The sequence below is a fragment of the Setaria italica genome, chromosome VI (assembly GCF_000263155.2).
Source record: "Setaria italica strain Yugu1 chromosome VI, Setaria_italica_v2.0, whole genome shotgun sequence".
NCBI classification, from domain to species: Eukaryota; Viridiplantae; Streptophyta; class Magnoliopsida; order Poales; family Poaceae; genus Setaria; species Setaria italica.
In genome coordinates, this window is record NC_028455.1 from 19,325,070 (window position 1) to 19,349,032 (window position 23,963).

At 41.0% G+C, this 23,963-nt stretch overlaps 1 protein-coding gene across 1 annotated transcript; it reads right to left on the reverse strand.

Annotated features, from left to right (window-relative positions):
- Window positions 1-278: 278 nt before the first annotated feature.
- LOC101785565 (enhancer of polycomb-like protein 1) lies at window positions 279-9,497 on the reverse strand. Its single transcript, XM_004973182.3, has 12 exons — window positions 9,073-9,497; window positions 7,701-7,830; window positions 7,506-7,608; window positions 6,995-7,118; window positions 5,463-5,528; window positions 5,179-5,217; window positions 4,418-4,498; window positions 4,221-4,268; window positions 3,737-3,787; window positions 3,591-3,659; window positions 1,157-1,402; window positions 279-997 (listed from the first exon to the last, which is right to left on the reverse strand). The coding sequence occupies exons 1-12, from the start codon at window positions 9,232-9,234 to the stop codon at window positions 815-817; spliced, it is 1,302 nt and encodes a 433-aa protein (XP_004973239.1). The 5' UTR covers window positions 9,235-9,497; the 3' UTR covers window positions 279-814.
- Between the last annotated feature and the right edge of the window lie 14,466 nt (window positions 9,498-23,963).

Here is a 23,963-nt window from a genome sequence, read left to right on the forward strand (position 1 = left end):
TAAATACATAGGAAAATAAAAGCAAAAACAACTTATAATTTATAACGAGGAGTGTTAGGCATTTTGACCTTTTGATCTCAAATGGCACACATTTTAGTGACTTAAATCTATATTTTGAGAGCCTTACGACCTATAACGTAGAATGGAGAGAATAACGTAGAATGGAGAGAATGGAGAAAGTACCAAGCGTTTTGACCTTTTGACCTCAAATGGCACATTTTAGTTATTTAAATCTATATTTTGAGAGCTTTAAGACCTTAACGACTCTGTGAAACAAGTTTAAAAAGCGCCAATATATTCGATCCCGTGAACAATATTAATAAGCAACACAATTTACTTGGTTACACATCATTTTCCCTATATCTATGAGGAACATTCCCATTCCTAGTAAATAGCTAACCAAAGAATTGCATATTTGCATTAGATACTAACCCTAGAGCAAAGAGAAGGAAAAAATTCTGCACTAAATTGCTTACCATCTCAGCTACAGTGAAAAACTATACAAATAGCTGAGAAAAGGCAGCCCATGTGCCTATTGCCAGCTTTCACTCTAGTTATGTGAGAACCAGAAGCAAATCCAGGAGCATCGTCCAACATTTCTTCTCATCAGATATGTAAGCCTTAAAATTCCCTGCAGCAGAAAATGGAGCATCCCAGAGGGCAAATCTGGCTCATGGAGAAACAGCTGCTCCAGCTTCATCTCTCACCAGTTGAATCGACGACATACATAACAACAAGCATGGTGCTTCATCCTTCTAACACATGGGGTCTATGATTATACTGTAGAAACTGAGGCCTGTTGACCAATTGGAACCTAGAGGGGATTCCAACGGTCAAAGATGATCCGGCCACCTCGCCCGATCCTGCCCTGGCACCGGAATGGCTGTGCAGTGGCTCCACCATCAATAGATGGAGCTGGTGGTGGCCTGATGCCAGCTATCTCCAACTTACCAGGATCAAGCGGTCTTGTGAACAGCATTACTGGCTCCTCAGGATCCTGCATTTCAGAAATCTGGTCAACTTTCAAAGAAATTTACAACAATCTTCCCAAAATATGTTGTGAACTGAACAGTGAGGCTTTTTCAAAACGCATGAAGAAAGGACAGAGGTCACTTTCAAGATGCAACTGATGATAAAATAGAAAGAAATAGCATACCCTTTTGAATAACCAGGCAGTCTGCTGCAACCTTCTCTTCAACTCATGTTCATGCTTTAAACGTACTGATGAGATGACCGATAGCTTTTTATCAGGGAGCCGAAGGTGAAAAGCAAATGGTTGTAAATTTGGTTGCTCAGTACTTGTATCATCTGAATCCGAATAATCTTCACTTGATCCATATTGAGTAGAAACTTGCTGAAGGCCTGATAGTGCAATCCCGTCATCAAGAAGTTGCGCTTCATGCTGAAAAGAAAACAAATTCTTGTAATTATGGGAGACAATCAGACAATACAAATAATGTGATCCCAAGCTAAGTATAGCAAGGGATAACTGGTATTACAGGGCTTCCAAAAAAAAGTTATATTTTCCAGTATTCTTAGTATGTGCTCATAACAAGTCTTGTGATTTCCAAATGATTTTGTTCAGGTCAAATCATACTGAGGTGTTTTACAGAAGGCCTAACCTTATCGGCGTAGAAAAATGTAAAATAATAAATTTAGAAACTACAGTCAGAAAACCATGCAAGAACATATCCCACCAAAATGCAAAGCCTGGGTGACTCCCTTAGTTCATTTTAATATCAATTTTCTTGCTTAGAAATTTTAGACTCTGCAGAACTAAAACTGAATATATGAGATGTGACTTTAGCACTACTACACATGAGGAGGGAGATGTCAGTTTGGAAGGCCAAGTAGTGCCTAGAAGGATACATTTCGATATTTAGGATCAATGCTACAACGAGATGGGGATATTGATGATGATGTTAGTCATAGAATCAAAACGGGGTGCATGAAGTGACACCAAGCATCAGAAATTTTATATGACAAGCATACTATTGAAGCTAAAAGGCAAGTTTTATAGGATGGCGATTAGACCTGCAATGTTGTATGGTGCAGAATGTTGGCCTACAAAAAGACAACACGTCCAGCAGATAAGTGTTGCGGAAATGCGTATGTTGCGTTGGATTTGTGGTCATATGAGAAGGGATCGAGTCTGGAATGAGGATATACGTGATAGGTTAGGGGTAGCACCAATTGAAGAAAAGCTTATCCAACACCGGCTGAGATGGTTTGGACATGTCCAGCGAAGGCCTCCGGAGGCACCAATGCGTAGTGGAACCCTAAGGCGTGCCAGTAATGTGAAGAGAGGAAGAGGAAGACCAAAGGTGACATGGGAAGAGGCAATAAAAGGAGATTTGAAAGGATGGAATATACCCAAAGATTTAGCCCTGGATAGGAGTGCTTGGAAAACAGCTATTCATGTGCCCGAACCCTGATTTGTGGCTCTTGTTGGGTTTCAACTCTAGCCTACCCCAACTTACTTGGAACTGAAAGGCTATGTTGTTGTTGTTTCTTTCTTAGAAATCCGGGGATTAGTTCATTTGAATGAGTTTTGGGTCGACCCAACGAAATGAAACTTGCATCCCTAGCATAGGATATTAATCCTAAAACATACTCCAATTAACTTTAGTACTCCAGTCACAAAAAAGAGTGATGTTTTGGTTGCCCAGTCAATTAGCAACATATGAAAACTTTGTTTGATCAGCAATTACTTTGTGTCTATCGAGTTAAACATTTCGAAATGGTACGAGTAGATTTGTCTAAAAAATTAGTTTCATAATAAGACTAATTTTATAGCAACCTACTGTTTAATTAAATGTATTTATAGTATATATTGTAGCCAAATTTGTTCTTAGAGGATTGTGTTGATGTCCAAAATGTCACTATTTTTGTGACCGGGAGTGCACGACTAATAAATATTTCATATCAGCAACAAATATCATCATAATCATATTGCTTTTGTTCATTTTCTTTTCTGAACAAACTTCATATCTTCACAAGCATACCATATTCATTTAAAAGAAAACCAAAACCAGCAAAACTAAACATAGCATTGAAGCGCGAGGTTGCATAGAAGTAGAAATCACTGGCAAAGATGTTCTGCATTGTTATTCATAAAAAAACAACTATTCATTCATCTTGGGAATGCTCCGCATGCATTAAAAAGAAAATAACAGAAGGGCACACGTTGGTGGCATGCTGATTGAACATGCTAACAGTCAATGGAAAATATGTCTTCACTGCAGCTGGGCACACCTCAGTTACTACTAGGAGCCGAAGCTCTAATTCACTATTAGTCATCAGTTATAATCAGCAAATTATGAGATGAAACAGATATCCTAACCATGCTTTACAAAAGAAATCATCAATTGTTAGTTTTTTACAGGCAGCATCCTGTTTTGAGTCTAGTCATGATAAGAATTCAAATTCCAGATCAACTTCTGAAGTTCAATAAAATTCGTCTTTATTCAACATGTAAAACTCAAGTTAGGAGTTCATGAATGCATGTAAGAATAAAAGCTCACTATGGAGTTAAGCAGAAAAGAGATGTGAGCAATTAAGTTTGAAAGCAATCCATTTGTAGTGTTCACCTTGTATTTCATTTGTATACGTCGAAGGTGGACCTCACAGTCCATGGCCTCACGTTTCTTCTCTTCCCTCTGTAATGGAAAATAATTAGTTTTAGAGTTTATTATTTTCTCAAGACATTCTGAAAACATTTCATGCATGAGCATACCTTAATCAAAGCCTCCACTAGTACCTTAGCTTGCTTTAGGTTTCGCCTCACCTGTTTGAATTTCACAGCATACAAATGCAAGTAAATCAATACTTAAGCATTACCTGCCAATAATTGTACAAGTAAAAAGCCATATGAAAGATTGTTCCATTATGTTACAAGCACACACAAGTCGTGTGCATTATAAATGCAGCAAAAGCAAACACAGACAATGCCATAACTAGCAAACAAAACGTGGAATTTATCTGCATTTATAATCCCATTTTGAACAAAACATGCATTATCATCAAATTAAGTTTTCCTGAAATTACATCTGAAAACATGCATACAAAGAAGAGATTAAAGTAAGCAAAAGAATATCAACATGATACCAAATCCTTGGTAGAGACTTGAAGCACCTGCGTAGCATGCACTTAAAAAAAAAAGCAACCTACTCTGAAAAAAATAATAATCACACGAACTTAATTATTGTTGTTGCACATACCAGGCGGAGTCTTTCGAATGATTGGGCACTATTTTCTCGACGTTGCATCTAAAAAGATGTAATCAATAATCAGAATGTAAGTATACATAAGAAATATATCACACCAGGCAAATATATCAAAGAAGCTCTTTTAGATTTTAACATCTCAAAACCAACAGAAGGTTTTCAATGATCATGCCTGGTTTCTAAACACTGACCCTTCTTGTGTGAAGACGATGAGCCTTCTCTCTTGGTCTGAAGACATTGTATGGATTTGTATCACTTGGTGGTGGAGGCGGCTTTACCCAAAAAAAAAAGTTAAAAAGTCACTCAAGAAGTTATGTAAAAAAACAAAGCACACAGAAATAGGATGGCTGTTCTTTTCTATTTGTTGCAATTTATAAAAGAGAAAAGAACATAATAACATTAAGAAGAACAGAATGACTAATAAAGGACAGAAAGTTTTCCTCTGACTTATCATAATTAAACAAAATCCTAATACTGAAACAGGAATTAATGTATAAGGAAGCAGCACAAAAATAGTCGAAGAACCAAATGTTCTGTTACTTCTTTGACTCTAGAACTCTGCTCTGGTTTACTTATCTAAAAGTGGGAAAAATATTATAATGCAACAGATGGTGCATAACGGATTCTATAAAAGAGGCCCAGTTGACAGTCTCTTATAGCAAGGCAGAAATTATCAGTGTAGTCACAGGAAATAGTTGCCAAGAAGTTAATTTCTGTTTATATTTCAGTTGTGGTTCTAGAAAAGGGCTTCCAGCATGTTAATATTCCAAGATAGTGGCCTGAGAAGCACTTCTAATAAGCTACTTCACTGCCAAACATGGACAAAATCATGCATCTCAGAATTTAAGATAGTTCACATAAGGCTAGTTCAAAAAAAAAATCTCCAAAGCAGGACAACAAAAGAATGCATGAAAAATTATGTAGACAGGGTACCAAAAGAAACTGTGCTAACCTGCAAATGCCTCAAAATAGGTTTTTGCCACCGCTCTCTCTGACACAAAAAAAAGTCAACGCGGGTACAGTAAATAACACTAACACATAAAGGAAATAGATAGTTTTCAACGAAATAATAAAAGGTAATCTTCAAGAGAGTTTGCATACATAAGACAAATATAGCGATAGATAGGAATACAGAATTGAGAAAGCTGAAAACCATGACAAAATAAGACAGATGCACCATGCATGACATATGAAAAGAGCCAAATACATATACTATATTGTGAAGATGAGATGTACCTTTGCCTTCCAATAGCTGTATGCAGCCTGGAATACAGCATACCAGACAGATAAGTACTGCAAAGCCTGGATTAGAAACACCTTGTAAGCATAAGCTAGTATTGAAATAACTGTGAAGTAATTACAACATAGTAGCAGGATTCCTTTCAAAGCATAAACATTTAGGCCTTGTTTGATATAGCATAATCCTCTCCAATCCATACATATTGGGAGGGATTGACAAGGAAACTAGTTCATTTTCACACTCCAATCTGCATGTATTGGGAGGGAATGGTTTTATCCAAACAAGCCATTAATAATTCTGCAAATCCAAGATCTAGTTCTTAAATTAGGTTCCGAACACTGCTATTTAATTGTTTAACATAATCAAGTCCACCAAATAATAATAAAATCACAAAAATCCGGTAAAAATAGAAACGACAACAAATTCACTCATTAACAAATAATACAAAGAAAATTTGAACTATTCATTTTGGCAGGTCACATTAAAATGCTGTGGATTAATTGGAGCTGTTATAGTGGTATAACAATACAACTTATGTTTCTAGTCAAAGCATAGACAGTAGAGTTCTTTTACTGCAAATTTGTATTTTCAAATCCAAATTATGATTGAACAGTGTACGAGTACCAAATTTAAAATAATTGATAGCGTGCAGTAGAGCAATACCCTTATTTCAAAAACTAATAAATGCATGGGCAATACCCTTATTTCTAAAACTAACAAATGCAATAGCAAATGAAATTATGATTGAAGCACATGCTTTTTGTCAGGTGGCATCATCATAGCTTGATTCATTGATGCATCAGATGCAATATGGACAACCACTTTAATCACGAATGAGAAAAAAAATAGATGCAATCTAGCCAGCCTATATGCAGAAGCTCGATACCACCCTTCCCCTAGCACCTAATCACTTTCTAACACACCTAATAATTAGCTAATAGGTGCAAGGCACCACCATGTCACCTGCCGATGGCCTAGCGCTTTTCAGAGAAGTTCTCACATGTACTGTCCATGTGGTAATTCCAGCACCGTAACAAACATTTTATTTAATCTTTGCGATGAAAGAAATTCTACTCTGTTTATAGGGATAACTTGACTTATATGAAAATAAATTTAAGGAAACGAACTACAAGGTAAGTTGCACAGGTCCAGGACCCTTACCGGTAGTTAACAGTAACCCCACTCATAATATTACACCCTCTCTCGGTGAAAAAGCTCATGTTTGTTAACTATTCGTGGACATAAACTGTGAAGAATACATGCACATATAACACGGCCTGATGGCATTTTTTTAATAAATAATGTAGGAGAAATTTCAAATGTTTTTTGGGTATTATGTGGCTCAACTTTCATAACCTAAGACATGGGAGAATGGGACCTGCAAAGCAACATGGAAATAAAAAAATACAAAAAGAAAAGGAAAGAAGTGGAGTGGCCATGAAACTTTCCCTGAATTAAGTTTAGATTCGACATTTAGCAAAACATGAATTGAAGGGGGCAAGTTGTAATTCTCCCATGAAATTATTACCTCAAAGGCAGAATCAAGCTGCAAAATGACTGGAATTGGTCCAATCATGGTAGGTGTTATGATGCCTGCTCTTTCTCGAGCTTTGTGGTCCAAAATTTCCAGCTTAAATAGGAGGGCCTCCAACCTGTAACATGTGATGTCACCTTAAATTTTTCAAACGGTACTTACGATTTCTTTTGGCAAGACTACAGTTACTCTACATGCAAAAGTGCAATTTTATCACTAGTTTTCCCAAAGCTGGAGATAGAAGGTTCAACTTGAACTGTAGATAAGTGGATATAGTTAACAATTGCCCTTTGAACTTCAAAATAGGTGCACTTTGGCCATCAAAATAGAATTATAAACTTCATCAATGAGAAAGTTTGCAACATCCCATAGCTAAGAAAATGTAAGCATTTCTGTACAAACAAATTAATCTTGATCTTTGACTTATAACGTACGGAGTTATAATAAGCAAATATCATATGTATACAATACAATAGTATATCTAGCTTTGCAGTATATTCCTTACATTTCAGCATTAAGATTTTTCCGCTCATTGTTATAACCTTCAAGCCAATCTTCATCTTCATTATCCAGGTCATACTCAATAAAATCACCAACTTCAGCTCGGGCTGCAAGTGCAAACAGTAGTTACACTAAGAAGTACAATCACTCAAGAGAACATATTATGTAATTTCAACTATTGAAATCACAAGAAATAAACCTCCTCTTCCACGTATGTATGTTGTGGGTTGTGCAAAGGTACGCGTATAGTCCCTTTCGTATGTATCAACAACATCATACTGGGGTGTGGGTATTTCTTGGGCATTCTTCTTGTTAGGTGCTGGATGCGCCTGCAAAGCAGAGATTAGATCATATCTGCCAAACTATGTAACAGTATCCTACGCCTTATATCAACTACTAAACAAAAAAAAAAGTTTTATAGAGCTGCATCCAAACAGAAGGATGAATAGATGTAGTCGAGGACCACAAGATAGCACAACTCAGTTAAGTGGCATGCAAACAAACAAGATTGCACAGCATGAGAAGCGTACAAAACTCAACTAGACTAAAAAATTAAAAAAATGGCGGTTTGGGAGAAAATCATTCCCTTTCCCCTTCTTCATGGAGATATTAATTATTTCGGCTTGGTGCATATGGAAGGAAAGGAATGATTTTGTCTTTGAGAATAAAGTCCCTAATGTGGCTGGTCGGAAGCAGGCTTTAGAAAAGGAGGTTATCCTGCATTCGTACAGGATAAAAGCTGAATATCAATATATCATCATCAAGCTGGTATGGATTGGTTGAACACTTTGTAACCTAGTCTTTTGTATATTCCTAGTAGCTTCTCTGTGGCTTTTTGCTTGTGTGTGTGTGTGTGTAACTCTTTCTATTTAATGAAAATCTATTGTGGGGGCTTCCCTCACAGTTTCCGGTCAAAAAAAAATGATCACCAACCTATGAAGGTAATGAATTATCAGATAATGATCCACGTCTAAACTCTTTGGTATATCAAGCCTTCATTCCTAATCTTGATGTCCGTAATGGAGATAGGGTATCATTTTGGCCATCATACAGAGATAGAGTTGTAAGCCGTATTTATCAAGCAATTTTGAAATATAACCTGATAGGCTCCCTTTCAATTTAACAATCAGTATCAGGTAACATTTAAAGACATCATATCTAAATAATCTAGGTCATAAGAGTTTTGAGTCTGAAATTTTAGTGTTCTTTGACTCCCTTATCGAATTTTACAATCAGTGCATGACATTGTAATATAATATCTTAATAATAGGTCCTTAGAGTTTGAGTTCAACATAAGTTCTCTGACTCACTTCAGTGAGGTATCTTGAAGCTCAGTAGGGCCAATTTGTTAATAGCGAATCCTAGAGCCCGTTCAAACGGATGCATGGGTCCTGGGTCAACAAGCTAGGGGCGATCACTCTGTTGCCGAGGTGCTCACCCACAACACACCTTATAAGGCCACCAGGTTTAAGCCAATGAAAGGCCAAACACGCCCCAAAATTCAGTCCATTTCAGGAAGCAACATTACAACGAGTCTCTAATCTAATCATAACTTTGTGATCGCGCATTACCTCGCCGTCAGCCGCCGGCTCCGGTGCAGAGTACCGAAGCAGGGGAGGCGCGGCCCGGAGCGCGAACGTGGGGTCATCGTCCTCGAGCTCCCGCGCGAACCGGACGATGGGGAGCCTCCTGTGGATGTCCACCGGCCGCGGCCGGAAAGAGGGACGGCTCATGGCCGCCACACCATTCCCTCCCCGCCCAGCCCCTCCCACGCCGAGAGCCTCCGCACCGGCCCCGAGCCGCCGTAGGGGGGCTCGCGCGGGTGGAGCTAGGCGTGTAGGAGGCGGGGGGCGGCCGGGGCGGCGGAGGGGGCGATGGGAGTGGGCTCCCGGAGCTAGGGCTAGGGTGCTGGCGGGGGAGGAGGGGCTCTAGGGTTTGAAACGAGGCGAAGGAGGGAAGCAGAGGAGGGAGCGTTGCGGAGCGCAAAGTCGCGGCTCGCGGGCGAAAGGAGGTCGGGGTTGATGATGCGTAATGGGTTGAACTGTATTCGCGTTTCCCTGAAGCGAATACGTATTGTGTTCCTACATCTGTTTGACAAGAAGCGGACTCAGTACGCTGAGTTGAAAAAAAGTCCAAATTACTCTGTAACCAAAGTCTGGATAACGCTTAAAATATATTTCTTTGGTTCAGTTTACCCCTAAAGTATGACATTTGATTCAATTTATCTCCTTAACACAATTTATCTTTTCTATTTCTCCATGCACAAGTGAAGTCTTATGAATTTTTTATCATTATTTTGATAGTTAGAATATTTAATAATAAATGCATCCTTAAGATACAAAATTATATAAAAACTAATAATAAAAAGTTATAAAATATTTTTTAATATAGATTATGATGTTCACAACCATCCTGCAAAGTTTCAAATTAAAATTCAACTTGTATATGAAGAAACAAAAATGACAAAATGCATTATGAGGTAAGTTGAACCAAATAGCATAGTTTATGGGGTAAATTTGACAAAAACATAGTTTAGAGGGTAAATTTAACCGAAAGATAGTTGTAATTTGGACTTTTTTTTTCCTTCTAGGCACGAACTTCGAAACTTTTCAGGGTAAATCACAGGAGGTTTATGGAGTAAAAATGTAAAGATCGATTACAAATAAATGGTTGAGATCAACGTAAAAAGTGACATTGTATTGTTGTTCCAGCTTTAGAGCATCTCCAGCAGCATATGTAAACTGGTGATCTAAAATCAGTTTTAGGTATAGGAGAGAGAAAAATTTAGGTGGTGACATATAATCCTTTTAAGGACTAATTCACGAATAAAATCTTTTTTCAAGGGACAATCTATAACTTAGACACATCTTCTTCATCTCTTCTTCCCCTCGTCCTATCGCCGGCTCCTCCCTTGCGCTGCCGCTCGCCCCACGCCGTGCAGCTACTCTTCCTCTCCCTCCCTTCCCTCGCCGCCTTCTCCTCCCTCCCCCGCCGCCCTCTCCTCCTAGCCCCCGCCGCCCTCTGCTCCCTCCCCTCGCCGACCTCGATGACCGCTTCCTCACCCAAGCTGAGTTGCCATTGCATCCCTCTTGTGCCCGCTCCTTCTTCGGCGAGGGCGGCGTGCCGGAGCTCACCCATCGAGCTCGCCCACGCGGCGGAGCTCAATCTCAGTGAGGATCATCCTCCACCCACGCCGGCGTGCCGCCGCTCTCCCTACGTCAGGTTGCCGCCGCTCCGCCCGCGCGCCCATCCCTTGCTCCCCTCCCCACGATAGCGCGCTGTCGCTCTCCCCGCGGGTCGGGCAAGGCTAGTAGAGAGCAAATCGGAGGTGGAGGGGTGAGGGCAAGCGACGGCATGGTCGGCGGTGAGCTCCGGCAGCCGGAGGCGATGTGTTTGGGGAGAGCACGGCGGCAGGTGCGGCACGAAAAAATCCCGAGCGAGCAGTTGACCTTCCCACGTGGAGTGCTGCCAGTTTTACCAATCCAGCATTGGATTGGTATATTTACATATAGGAGAGAGAAATTTAGGTCATAGTCTAAAAATTTAGGGATAGCAATCCATTTAGGTATGGTGTTGGAGCAGTTTTTTTTGACTATTTTTATGTATCCTGGCAGTTTATGGGAATAGCAATCCATTTTACATCAATTGTTGGAGATGCTCTTACTTTATGATAACATGAGGAACAAACACAGGTGCTTGTTGCATGTATAGGTGCTTGTTGAATCGATACAAGTATACAACCCTGTTGGTTCTAATAGCCCAAAATAATAATAGCCTTTAATTTCAGTTTTGACAACATGATAATAACTATAATCTATAACGTCCTCCTAACAAACTTAAATTTGACCAACTCCCATAAATTCTCGCTAGGCAAAATTCAATCTTTTTGGATCCTCAAGCGAGGCTAGCCTCACTTTGCCCAGCGAGAATCTATAGGAAAGCAGAGCGTTTGTTTGGCGAGCAACCGGCCACAAGGCCTTTGCTGGCAAGAAAATTCCTTGCTACCGTGAGAGAGTCAATTTGTCTCACTCATGATGGCAAGGCGAGGTTTGCTCTTGCTAAGCAAGGGGCCTGTTCGCTTCAGCTTATAAGCCGGCTGAAAAGCTGAAACGGCTGATTTGTTGTGAGAGAAAAACACTGTTTGGTGGCTGATAAGCTGGCTGAATAAGCTGAAGCGAACAGGCCGAAAGCTTACCTAAGAACCGAACGGCTCTCAAGTTTCAAAGTGAATCATGGAGCACTATAACAGATTTGAGTTTCAATGTTGATTGCTAATCGTCACAGAAAACATGGAAATTCATCATAGATAGAAATAAAAAACTATTAACCAATGAAGCAAAATAGATTTTAAAGTATACAAATATTTGACTTTTCCTTGCAAATTGGCATATGGTATGTTGATGTATAAATGTACTCGTATATCACTTTTTTTTGTAATTTAAATGTCTTACATGTAGTTCAAATTCGAAGTTAGTCCAATAAATAATAAAAAAGGCAAAAATACATTTTGTGACAAAAATTTGTCACAAAACGGAACCAACACTAATTAATCAATATTTGATGATGAATTGGATTGGTTGTCGCTGATTGTTGCTCTTTTTTGACGAAAATTTGTGTTCGCCACAAAGATATTTGTCTACTTCAACTTAACGACGAAATTGCTTAAACCATCGCTGCATGAGAACTATTTCGTGACATTTTTTATTTCCATCATAATGATTTTTGGCACTTATACTCGTATTCCTTGTAATGAGCCATCTATATAGAAAAATAAAACTAATTCAATTTCAATAACAAAAGAGAAAAATGAGTTAAATCAAAATTTCCTTTGTAGTTCTAACTATTACATACGTACATATGTCTGCAATTTTGTCTTTTATCTTTGCATTTTGTAGAAAAAAATACTATGTTCTAATATGACTATATGAGCAGAGCACAGCTATTACTTCATTACTTGCCTTCCATTGTGGCATGTGGAGTTTCATCGTTTTCACCGTGGTGCCTTCTAGTATTCCCAGCCTGCAGATGTCTTCTAACCGAATGAAGGAAGTAGCTAGGGCGAGCTGAAATTTAGCACAGTGGCTTCTTCCCATATTTATCAAAGCACCCCTGCCATATCCCAAATTAATACATCCGCACCTCGTGGTGCATCATTAGTGCGGTCCAGCTCATGAAGCTCCACAATATTCTCAAAGAATATTTGAGGTGATAAGGGATAATTAACGATACCCTAAGTTCAATAGAATTGTATACTAACTATAAATAAAATTTGAACAACCAAAAGATGAATTTTGATCCTCTGATATTTTTTATGTCGATCTGCACCAAGAAATTCCATAGCTTTTTTTTTCAGTATATTTCTTTGTCCTATGTATATTCCTCAGGTTGAGCTGTGTTAAAAGCATTTAAAGTACTGCTGTGGTACTTCTTGTTACTTCATAGTATTTACTCTTTGTTTCCACCGTCCGATTTCACCGGTTGTACAGCTCTTATTTTTTTCCAAGCACGCTAAAATTTCTCCACGTTATAAATATATGCCTCTATACATGAAAATGAACCTCGTCAGTTCTCTTTCACCTACTTGACCTCTACGAATTAGAACTATGAAATGGAGATGATTGTTCCAGTAGTCGTTAATGATATTGTCAGCCGAGTAATCTCAAAACTTATCCACTCATACCGGCCAAGAGCGGAAGAATGTTGGGAAGAAGCTCTAGAAGAGGCATCCATGCTTCCGTAGAAGAGGCAGAGCAGCGATTTATCACAAACCAACCAATTTTCCTGCAGCTCAAGGTATTCGTTACTGATGGAAAACTGAGCATCGGTTCCAGTTGGATAGTCTTATATTTTTCAAAAATCCAACCGGGACTAATCTTTCAAGATTAAAGGTCCCCCTCTTTAGTCCCGGGATTAAGGACCTCTTTTAGTCACAGTTGATATACCGACCGAGACTAAAGGGGCCGCCATGCAGGCGCATGCAGATAGCCCCTTTAGTCCCGGTTGGTAATACCAATAGGACTAAAGACCTTTTTCTTTTTACCCTAAATTCTTTTCCATATAAATACTAATTGTTGTTTCACTAATATATATACACACACGTATACATCCTTAGCGTACACTACGTATACGTATACATTTGTATTGTATACATATCGTGTATATATTTCATGATACTATATGCATAATATTAATTATAACTACTACATATACAATTCTTAGTATATTATACACATGAAACTAGTATTTATACAATTACTCTATATAAAATAATTTGTCCCCTTAATTATTAGGATCCGACGGTGAGTCTTCCGGTAGGGCAATTGTGATGAGGACATCAACACCAACGATACATCCATGCCTACACAAGTACCAGTTTCTGGTCCTATTACTCGTGCCTGTGCTCGTCAACTTAATCATCAAGTAAGTTCATTCTTGAGTTCCTGTCCATCCTATTTAGACCATGGAGATGCGTGCACTCTTGTTTTGGTTAGGAACCAGGGAGAAGACCGAAAGAGAAAAGGACTCGCGTAGGCTGGATTCGGACTTCAGGACAACACCAACTTGTGATGGTCACCACGATCGCATACGAACTCGGATTGGGGTGTTCAAGTACTTCAAGGATTCGTTATGAAGTATATTTTCATATGGATCCAGATTCAAGTCCATATCTGGTCTGAGGTGGCCACAATGATCGAATTACTACCGATAGGTTTTCTGTCCAAAGGTGCCACGTCACTTTAATTTGGCTTAATGGGCTGTGTATCAAGTCGGGTCCATTAGGGACGTGTCCTAGGGTTGGAGCACGACCCCAACACCCTGGTAGTCGTCCTCCCACCTTCATATACCCCTTAGCCGTCACCAAGAATAGTTGGGTTTGGTTTAGATCAAGTTTAGCTCTCGCTACTTGCTTGTAAGCGCGCGTGTTGGATCAACCGTCCATCTTCTTGTCTTCGGAACCCCACCTTATTTGAGATTGAGTTTGAAACCTTCATCTTCATCTAGTAAATTTAGTACTAGTTATACTTGTTCTTGCTAGTTCTTCGATTGCTTGCAGGACGAGTGCCCTAGTGGCCGGGTGACGCGCTCCACAAGATCGTGGTAGCCATTGGAGGTGGTGCATCGGTTGCTAAGGCGCAGCTTGGAAGGCTGTAATCGGACCGTGAACGTCGTCTCCATCCATCAATCGAGTTACCCCACGCCCTCTCATCGAAAGATCGGGAACCAACCCTAGCGAGATCTTATCAAATTGAATGTCCATCGTAATAAAATTCTCCTCGGGGATTTATCACCTCGTCCACCAGAAATCCTAGGAGTGCTTCTTGGATTGCCAAAATCCTATCCTGTGGCATGAGTTTGTTGCTAATCCTCATCATTTGTAATTTGGAAAAATGTGAAAGTTAAACCAACAATTAAAATATAAGGAGCTAGACAATGATTAATTATTAATAGGTTTATTTTACGTACATGGATATCATCTGATAGCACCTTGTCCTTCACAAAATGGCTCACAGATGTAGTATCCAAATAAATTATTCCCTTGTTCCTGTCTATAACACTTTAGTGGAAAAAAACAATTTATAAAATATTCCTGTTATAGAATGTACAATAAAATGTGCAAACTCCTTACATACCGGAAAATCTGTTTTGAATCCAAGTGTTTCTTTGAATTCACCTCAGTGAGTCTTACGGGATCGTTTCCATGCACTGCGAATTAAAATAATGAATTATACAATGTTAGGTGAAAATTTAAGGAACAAACTTTTGCATAGAGATAAAGGTCCAACATTATTACAAGTTAAGAAAGTCTTCAATTTCTTGGTACTCCTCTGATTTCCGCAACGAATCGAAGACAATAACCTTGCTTTTATCAATGATAATTATAAGGAGAATCTAGTGGTATATAAAAGTTCATATTAGAACTAACTAACATTAATTAGGTTAGGAAAGAAAAAGAAAAATAGACGGTACCCACACTTACTTAAAGTTGTAAGGTAGTAGTATGTAATGCTTGTAATTTTGTTGCTCTAAGAGATTGTATGTGAGGTCCAATGTAGACTTTGGTTAATCTAGTATCTGCTTTTGGTTAATAAGCGCCGGGTCCATGAAGCTAATGTTGAAGTACAATTCTCGGTGGCACCTCTGAATTTGCATCCTACATAAAATGAAACACAAAGTTAGTGGGATGAAACACACACACAATAATGATCTGAGCCAAACATCTAATAAACAGACACTTAGAGAACCCAGGCGCTAATAAGAGAAACATCAAGGGCATCTTGATGGTACACTTCATAAATATCCTTAAATTCCAACCACAGCAGTTGCTTATCGGCACCGAAATAATCAATCGGTTTAACAAGAAGAGCGAACATGGTCATTTCCTTGGCCAACTCCTCCATGTACCACTGATGGAATTCATACATCTTAGTTGAGAGCTTCTATACCAATTCAGACCTGACTAGAGGCTTGCCTAACTCAAAGGGCCATTTAGGTATAACCTTTTCTGAAGGTGGCGGCTTGTTTTGCCCTAAAACTGCATCAAGCGAGAGACTTGTCTCTGACATAAACTGAACAACCTTGATTTGTTGTTCTAAAGGCATAGCTGATATACGTTGTTGATCTTGCTACCTGAGCTGGGGAATAGTACGACCGAACGACGACTCTCCTCGATTTTTCTTTGCAAAGACTTAACTAACGAGCGATAATAGTTCGATAGAACTTTCTTCTTGACCTCTTTGCTCGTGCCAACAGCCCAGCTTGAGGATGGCGTAGGCTTGCTTCTCTTGATCGCCTTGCAAGTCGAGGTAGGGGCATCACTTGTGTCCACCTCCATAGCTTCGGCTTGCGGTACAACTTGCTCTTCTTGCTCTTCTTCATAGTCCATCGTGGTCAGGCTCGGTTTTTGTTCGGAGGAGTGAGGAGAGCTCGCGCTAGCCCGCGAATGGGATGAGCTTGAACCCATCATCCTCCTGAACGCACCAGCAACTCACTTCATGCTTGCCACCAAAGATAAAGGGAACACAAGAGCAACTCGAAATGGGTTACATTAGCGTAATCGAATGGAATTCTTACCCACACGTTGCTCCATCAATGCTTGGCCAATCTTGCAGCAAAGAAATCAAGAGAGAGAGAGAGACTGTTTGCACTCAACTTTTCAGCAAAACTTCAAAGGAAACCCAAGAGCAAAGAGTGGAGAGGGAGTAAATGGATGAAATATGAGTAATGGGTGGAGATCACCCCCTATCAGCCTCTATTTATAAAGCAATGGGGGCAAACGGTCGGATTCCAACCGTGTTCAACGGCTACTAGCTGTCGGCGCAGGTGGGACCCAGGAGCCGTTGCTCCTGGTTCGACCGAACCCAGGGGTCAATCGACCCCTGGTGGACCCCACTGGCTACCCCGTTTTGCCATAGGCTTCCCAACGGCTACATGACATCATGCATGGGTGCCTCGGCCAAAGTTTGCTCCATAAATGCTCAAACAATTTTTCAAAGAGATTTTAGCTCAAAATCATTTTCAGAAAATTTTTTATGAAAAGGGAAAAATGGCTAGAAAAATTCTAGCATGCAAATATGGGTTAAAAAAAAATCAAATATGCATTTTGAAATATCAAATGATGGGGAAATCAAAATTTTGAAAGGGAAATGTGAGATAACTACCAATTTTATGATTCAGCGAAGGGTTCACCATTTTGAGTCCGAAGAGTGAGACTCTTCCCCGTCTTGTTTTAGCACTCGGTGTCCCATCCTGGAGAAGTGGATGAGGACGCTCATTCCACCTTCCGCCATACATTCTTGGTCTTCTTAGGTTTTGTTGGTGTGGATGGTGGCTTCTTGTATTGGGGCTATGGCTCCGTCTACTCCCTGTGCCACTCATCTTCTTGATTGATCAGGTAGCATTGCTCCTCCTTTTGTTGAAATTTGAACATCATGTTCCTCCTCCCAATGCGGAAGCGGATTTCTCCAGCTCCAACATCGATCCTTGCATTGGCAGCATTTAGGAATGATCGTCCAAGAATGAGCGGCATTCCCAAGTCACCTTCCATATCGAGGACCACGAAATCCACAAGGATGTAGGAACCTTGGATCATTACCAAAAGATTCTCCACTATCCCCTTGGGGTATCGGATCATCGAGTCGGCTAGCTGCAACCTCATCAAGGTAGGGGACAAAGTAGGATAGTTAAACCTTTCAAACATCACCTTGGGCATGATATTGATGCTTAATCCAAGGTCACAAAGGGCCTGCTTGATGTAGTAGTCTTATATCGAGCAGCTGATCACCGAGTATCTCTGATCTTCCTTGCTTGGTACCAATTCATCCCATGCTTCCTTCCTTGGTATATGAACTTTTTCTTCATGGTTAGCAACAAATGGCCTTCGAGATGGCTTACCCCACTTGGCGATCACTGCACTAACATTTTCACAAGAAGACTTGGCTTGCCCCGGGATCTTCCCTGTCTCAACAGAAGGAACTGCAGCGGCCAGCTGAGCTAACTTGGTTTCTAGCATTTTATTAAAACTCAGCTGGTTCTTGAAAGCAGAGGAAAGACCATCAAGTTTTATGTTGAGGCTATCCAAGGTTTTCTTGTTGGCAGCTAACTTCTTAGTAAAACTTTCATTTATCTTAGCTTGCCCAAGAATGAGATCTCTAAAGGAGGGTTGGTTGGGATTGAAAGAATTACTGTTGTTAACTCCTTGATAAGGGCATTGCTGATTCCACCCTTAGCCTCCTTGTGGACGGTAGTTGTTGTTGCCGTTCATATACAATACGTCCTCCTGAGTCTCGGGGCAATTATTCTCGGAGTGTCTTGTATTTCCACAAACCTCACATCTCATGTGAGAATCCATAGTTTGGACGGCATTGGACATGGCAACTTTCTCTTTGGTGTAATCATCCAACATCTTCATCAAGAGGTCCATCTTGGCGGTACGCATGTCCGCTTCCTTGGCGGTATGCGTACCACTCTGATGGAGTTGGAGCCGTTCATCGCTCCACCCTTGATTAGAGACCATCTTCTCGATCAATGTTGTAGCAGCATCAATAGCAAGCGAGAAAAGGCTCCTCCAACAGCAGCATCAACATGGCCTTGGGATGTCGGAGTCAACCCATTGTAGAAATTCTGAAGAATGAGCCACTTATCCATCCCGTGGTAAGGACGGGCCAGGATGTACTCCTGAAGCCTTTCCTATACCTTGGGGATTGACTCAGTAGCTGCTTGCTGGAAACTCAAAATCCTTCCATGAAGGCCGTTGGTTTTGCCCAATGGAAAGAACTTCACAAGGAATGCCATAGAGCATTTATCCCATGTATTCACCTCCGTATGGCTCGCATAGAACCATTGCTTCACCGTCCCAAGGAAAGAGAATGGGAACAGTTGGAGACGAATAGCATCTTCACTCACCCCTCTGATGGTGAAGGTGCTACAGAGCTTAAGGAACTGTTGCAAATAGGTACTTGTGTCCTCATTGACTTTCCCACAGAATGGGCTAGCCTGCACCATGATAATGATACCCATCTTGATCTTGAATGCGACACTCCCCATGTCCACCTCAGGCCCTTTCAGCACCAGAGAGGCTGAGGGAGTGGAGCACGACGTTGGCCACTCCTGGTCGTGGGACGGCAGTGTTGCCTCCCCAGTGCCCTCCTTTTTCCCCTTCCCCTTCTTCCCTCCGGTGCGCGACTTGGGCGCAATTGTCTCTCGTGACGCTTGTGCTGGAGTGACTAGGGCAACATGGATAACTCTCGCTATGATCGGGGGCTGTTGTGGCGGAACCACCCAGATTAACCTAGCTAAAGTGTACTCAACATCGCCTCATATGCGAGCAGACACTTTAATCAAGTTAAAATGGCAGTCCATCGGGTTTCACCCGATAAAACCACTTGTTTCGGATCGAAACAAAGCATACTCGCACGAAGACGAGTCCAGAGATTACAACAATCCAGATATTTCATTACAAGTCCCACATTCAGTTATTACAACTCAGAAGTTCCAAAGTATAAAGTACAGTTTTCAGAGTTCAAAAGTAGCGGAAAAAAATAAGCGTAAGTCTAACATCGATATAAAATACCATGGTGAAGCCGGCCATGATATCAAGCACCATGATCCTCGCCGACTGTGGACGGGTCCCACTCGACAATCCAACCCGGAGGGAGTTGGGACAGCCAAGACACACTAGCAGCCAACTCAATAACAAAACTTGAAAAACATAGCCACAAGCAAGGCTGAGTATACTAATACTTAACATGGCTTACCCGTTAGGTGGTATCTAATTCATCGACTCCTAGACATGCAAAGCTTTTTGGCTGAGGGGTTTATTTTGCCAAATGCTTCTAAAGTAGGTCCTTACTTTCAAGTTTTAGCAGCAGGTTCTAGTTGGTTTAACCGTTCTAGGTAAAAACCTATTCTAAGCAAGCATGTTGAACAAACAATTTAATTCAAGCATCAGTATTAATCATCATCCTTTGTTCCACTTCTTACTCAGTGCAGCATAGTGATCAAGCAGTCTCAAACTGTGAGAGGCAGACGATTCGAATCGAGTTTCTTAACCTTGCAAGGTGAACCTAAACCCACGATATATGCGTACCACGACGGGTCCACACATGTCAGCCATCCCCATCAATCCCCAAGCACGTGGACAGGGCCCACTTCTCTTGGATACAAGGCCCCATGGTCCCGGAACGATGCCGTACCATGACTGCACTTGTACCCACAGGCTGCAGCAGGGGAACCCAATTCCAAAGACAGTGGGGATAAAGCCACGAACCCAGACTAATCAGGTACCAGGCTTCCCTATCCCATATTAGGTATGAGCTTAGTACTTTCAAACACTTGACCACGAACACCGACACATTTTGGCCTTAGCACATTTATTACTAGACAGACGGGGAAATCCACCAATCCAGAACATATAGCCCAGCCCCGCCCGTCAATACTTATGATTTCAACATAAGTAAACAGGGAATTCCTATAGCTCCCGAGTAATAGGAAATCACTCGACTTTTACCGTGTCCCTATTTAGCATAGCAACTGCAGGGCTTAACATACTAGTACTTAGCATATAGGTACCTAGGATCATGCAACTAAGGTTTCAAGCAGCTCCTCTGAACTTAATGCACAAACATAACTAGCATAAGTAGTGCATAAATTTAGAAAACTGGGTTATACTCCGGAGCTTGCCTTCTTGCCCTAACTCAGCCTTGGGCTCTTTCGAACTTAGGTTCGGGCCTTGATTTGCCTCGATTACGCTCAACTCAGTAGGAGGACATCCGTTTTCGCGTTCTGGTCCGTGCTTGTACGTTCCGTCAACGAGGTTAGCTCTACACGAGATGCACATGCAAGATTTCAAAAACAAGCTTTTATGTGTAGGTTGCGTTTCATTAACATTGTAAAAGCTTAGGATGCATTTCGACCATATTTATTTAGACAAGTTTATAAACATTTCTTTTCTTGTAAAGTAAGGTGTCTTGTGATTTAAAACTCAGGCTTGACTTGATGGTGATTGTGTACACATCTAAAGTTCAAATCATTTTAACTTCACAAAAGAAGGGTGGGGTCACTTTAGGGTTGCTTAACACTTATTTAGAAAGTTATCATGTTTTTGAATTTTTAAACAACTTAAAGAACTTTATTAGCAAATGTGTTGATTAACCCATAACCGTTTCTTTTACTAAGTGATCATTTTATGACTAAGCAAGATTAAGTTATTATCATCCACATGCAACTGTTGGGATACGAGGTAGGCTACACTAGTGCAAAACAAAATTTTTCTACCACGTAAACTAGAAAAATTGCCGTATATGGATCACGGGATTACCACTCGACGCACAGGTGCGGAAGATGTAGAATCACGTCAGGGCAGCAAAGTTGATCTGCGTAGTCAAACTCGTAGTCGATCACATCGACGTCGAGCAGCTCCTCAGCAGCTCGTCGACGTACAGCGAGGTCCTCCTCATGCCGCGGCTCGTCGTCGTCTCGTCGTGGCTCGTCAGCGGCTTGTCCAAGTGCTGCAGGTGCATCACCTCCAAGGTATCCACACGTGCAGGGAGGAAGCATCACAAGCCAGACTACTAGGTCCGCGAGTTGCAACAGGGCGAGGGCGTGGGAGGCGCGGCAGATGTGTTTTTGGCCAAGGGGATCAAACCCTAGGGCGCCCCACTCCTCTATTTATAGAGGTTCCTGACGGGCCTCTGGGTCTAAGGTCCATTAGTACTTCTAAACTTAATCCAACTCGGATCATATCGGAATTGGGCTTCCAACCCCTTATGTGTGTGACCCTATGGGTTCGGATACATATAGACATGCCCTGAGTACTCCTACTCAGCCCAATAGTTGGTAGCAGCCTCTAGCAAGACTTGCCAACTCCTATACGCACACGAAGATCATATCAGACGAACCGTCACGACATCATGTATATGCTATTCTCTTTGCCTCACGATATTTGTTCTAGCTTCAAGCCGACCGCTCTTTCTCGATCCTATGATTCGGAATCCCTTTGTAGGTTAACTCTTAACCGTACGTAGCATGGTCATGCATTTCCGGATCCGATCACTCGAGGGGCCCAGAGATATCACTCTCAATCAAAGAGGGGCAAATCCCATCTTTATTGACCATGCCTCACAACATGCTTCCTGACAAAACCGAAACCTACCTTTTTAACTACCCTATTATGGTGTTGCATTTGATAGCCCCTAAGTAAGTCGATCCACATCTTCAGTACATGCGACAATCTCAGCTCTAAGGACAAAACGTACTTGTTGTGTAAAGAGAGAATATATGCCGCTTCCCCTAAGTCCTTCATCGAAAAACTATTTTTCAGTGAAGTCTTTATGGACTCAAGCATAGGAATGTTATTTCCAATCAGCAATATGTCATCCACATAATATTTTCCGCATTTCATGGAGCCTTGCCGACCTTCGTGGTTGTGGCGGTACTTCTCTTGCCATGGGTATCTCAACTTGTTCTGCTACGTTAGCATCACTTGTTGATTCTTACCCGATCGGCTCATCTCGAACTTCTTCAAGATGCACTGTCATTCCACTCTTTTCTCCTTTGAGAAACTCTTTCGGTAGGAAAACCCCGTTCTGAGCGACAAACACTTTGCCCTCTGACCGGTTGTAGAAATAATATCCTAAAGTTTCCTTTGGATATCCCACGAAATTGCACTTATCCGACTTGGGTGCGATCTTCTCCGACTGAAGTCGCTTGACAAACACTTCACATCCCCAAATCTTTAGAAAAGACAAACTGAGAGTTTTTCCAGTCCACATCTCATATGGTGTCTTAACTACGGATTTAGACGGTACCCTATTAAGTGTGAAAGCTGCTGTTTCTAGAGTATATCCCCAAAATGATAACGGTAGGTCTGACTGGCTCATCATTGATCGAACCATGTCTAACAAAGTTCGATTACGTTGCTCGGATACACCGTTTCTCTGAGGTGTTCCAAGCGGCGTAAGTTGTGGAACAATTCTGCAACTCTTCAGATGATTGCTAAATTCGTGGCTCAAATACTCGCCTCCACGATCAGATCTGAAGGCCTTAATTTTCTTGCCGCGCTGATTTTCAACTTCATTCTGGAATTCCTTAAACTTTTCAAAGGTTTCAGACTTGTGCTTCATCAAGTAGACATATCCATATCTACTAAAGTCATTAGTAAAAGTTATGAAGTATTGGTATCCTCCTTTGGCTGTCGTGCTCATTGGTCCGCATACATTGGTATGTACAAGTTCCAACAAGTCTAATGCTCTCTTAGGAAAACCTGTGAAAGGTGCCTTGGTCATCTTGCCCAGTAAGCAAGCCTCACATGTCTCATATGATTCAAAATCAAACAAAGTTAAAAGTGCATCAGTATGGAGCTTCTTCATGCGTTTCTCACTTATATGACCCAAATGACAATGCCACATGTAGGTAGTACTCAAATCATTAGGCCGAGGCCTTTTAGCATTTATGTTACAGACAGGTGAACCATCAAGATTTAAAACAAACAATCCATTCACAATGGGTGCAAAAGCCATAAACATATCATTCTTAGAGATCACACAACCATTGTTTTCACTCGCAAATGAATAACCATCCTTCATCAAACATGAAGGAGACATAATGTTTTGACTTAAACTAGGAACAAAATAACAATTATTCAATTCCATAATAAATCCTGACGGGAGGTGGAGTTGCATCGTCCCGATGGTCAACGTAGTAACTCTTGCATTATTGCCCACGCGGAAATCAAATACCCAAGAATTAATAATTGTATCAGCAAGAAATATGTTGTCTATAACATTAACAATAAGCGTATCTGAGGTGGAAGTACTCTTACTTCCGCCATTCTTCAACAAAGCTAGGTACTGCTTGGAATTTCTCTTCGAGTGACCAAGTTCGTGACAATAAAAGCACTCTTTGTCTGGAGCAAGTCTAGGTCCAGCTTTAACCTTGGGTGCTGGGTTTGGCTTGGCAGCCTTGC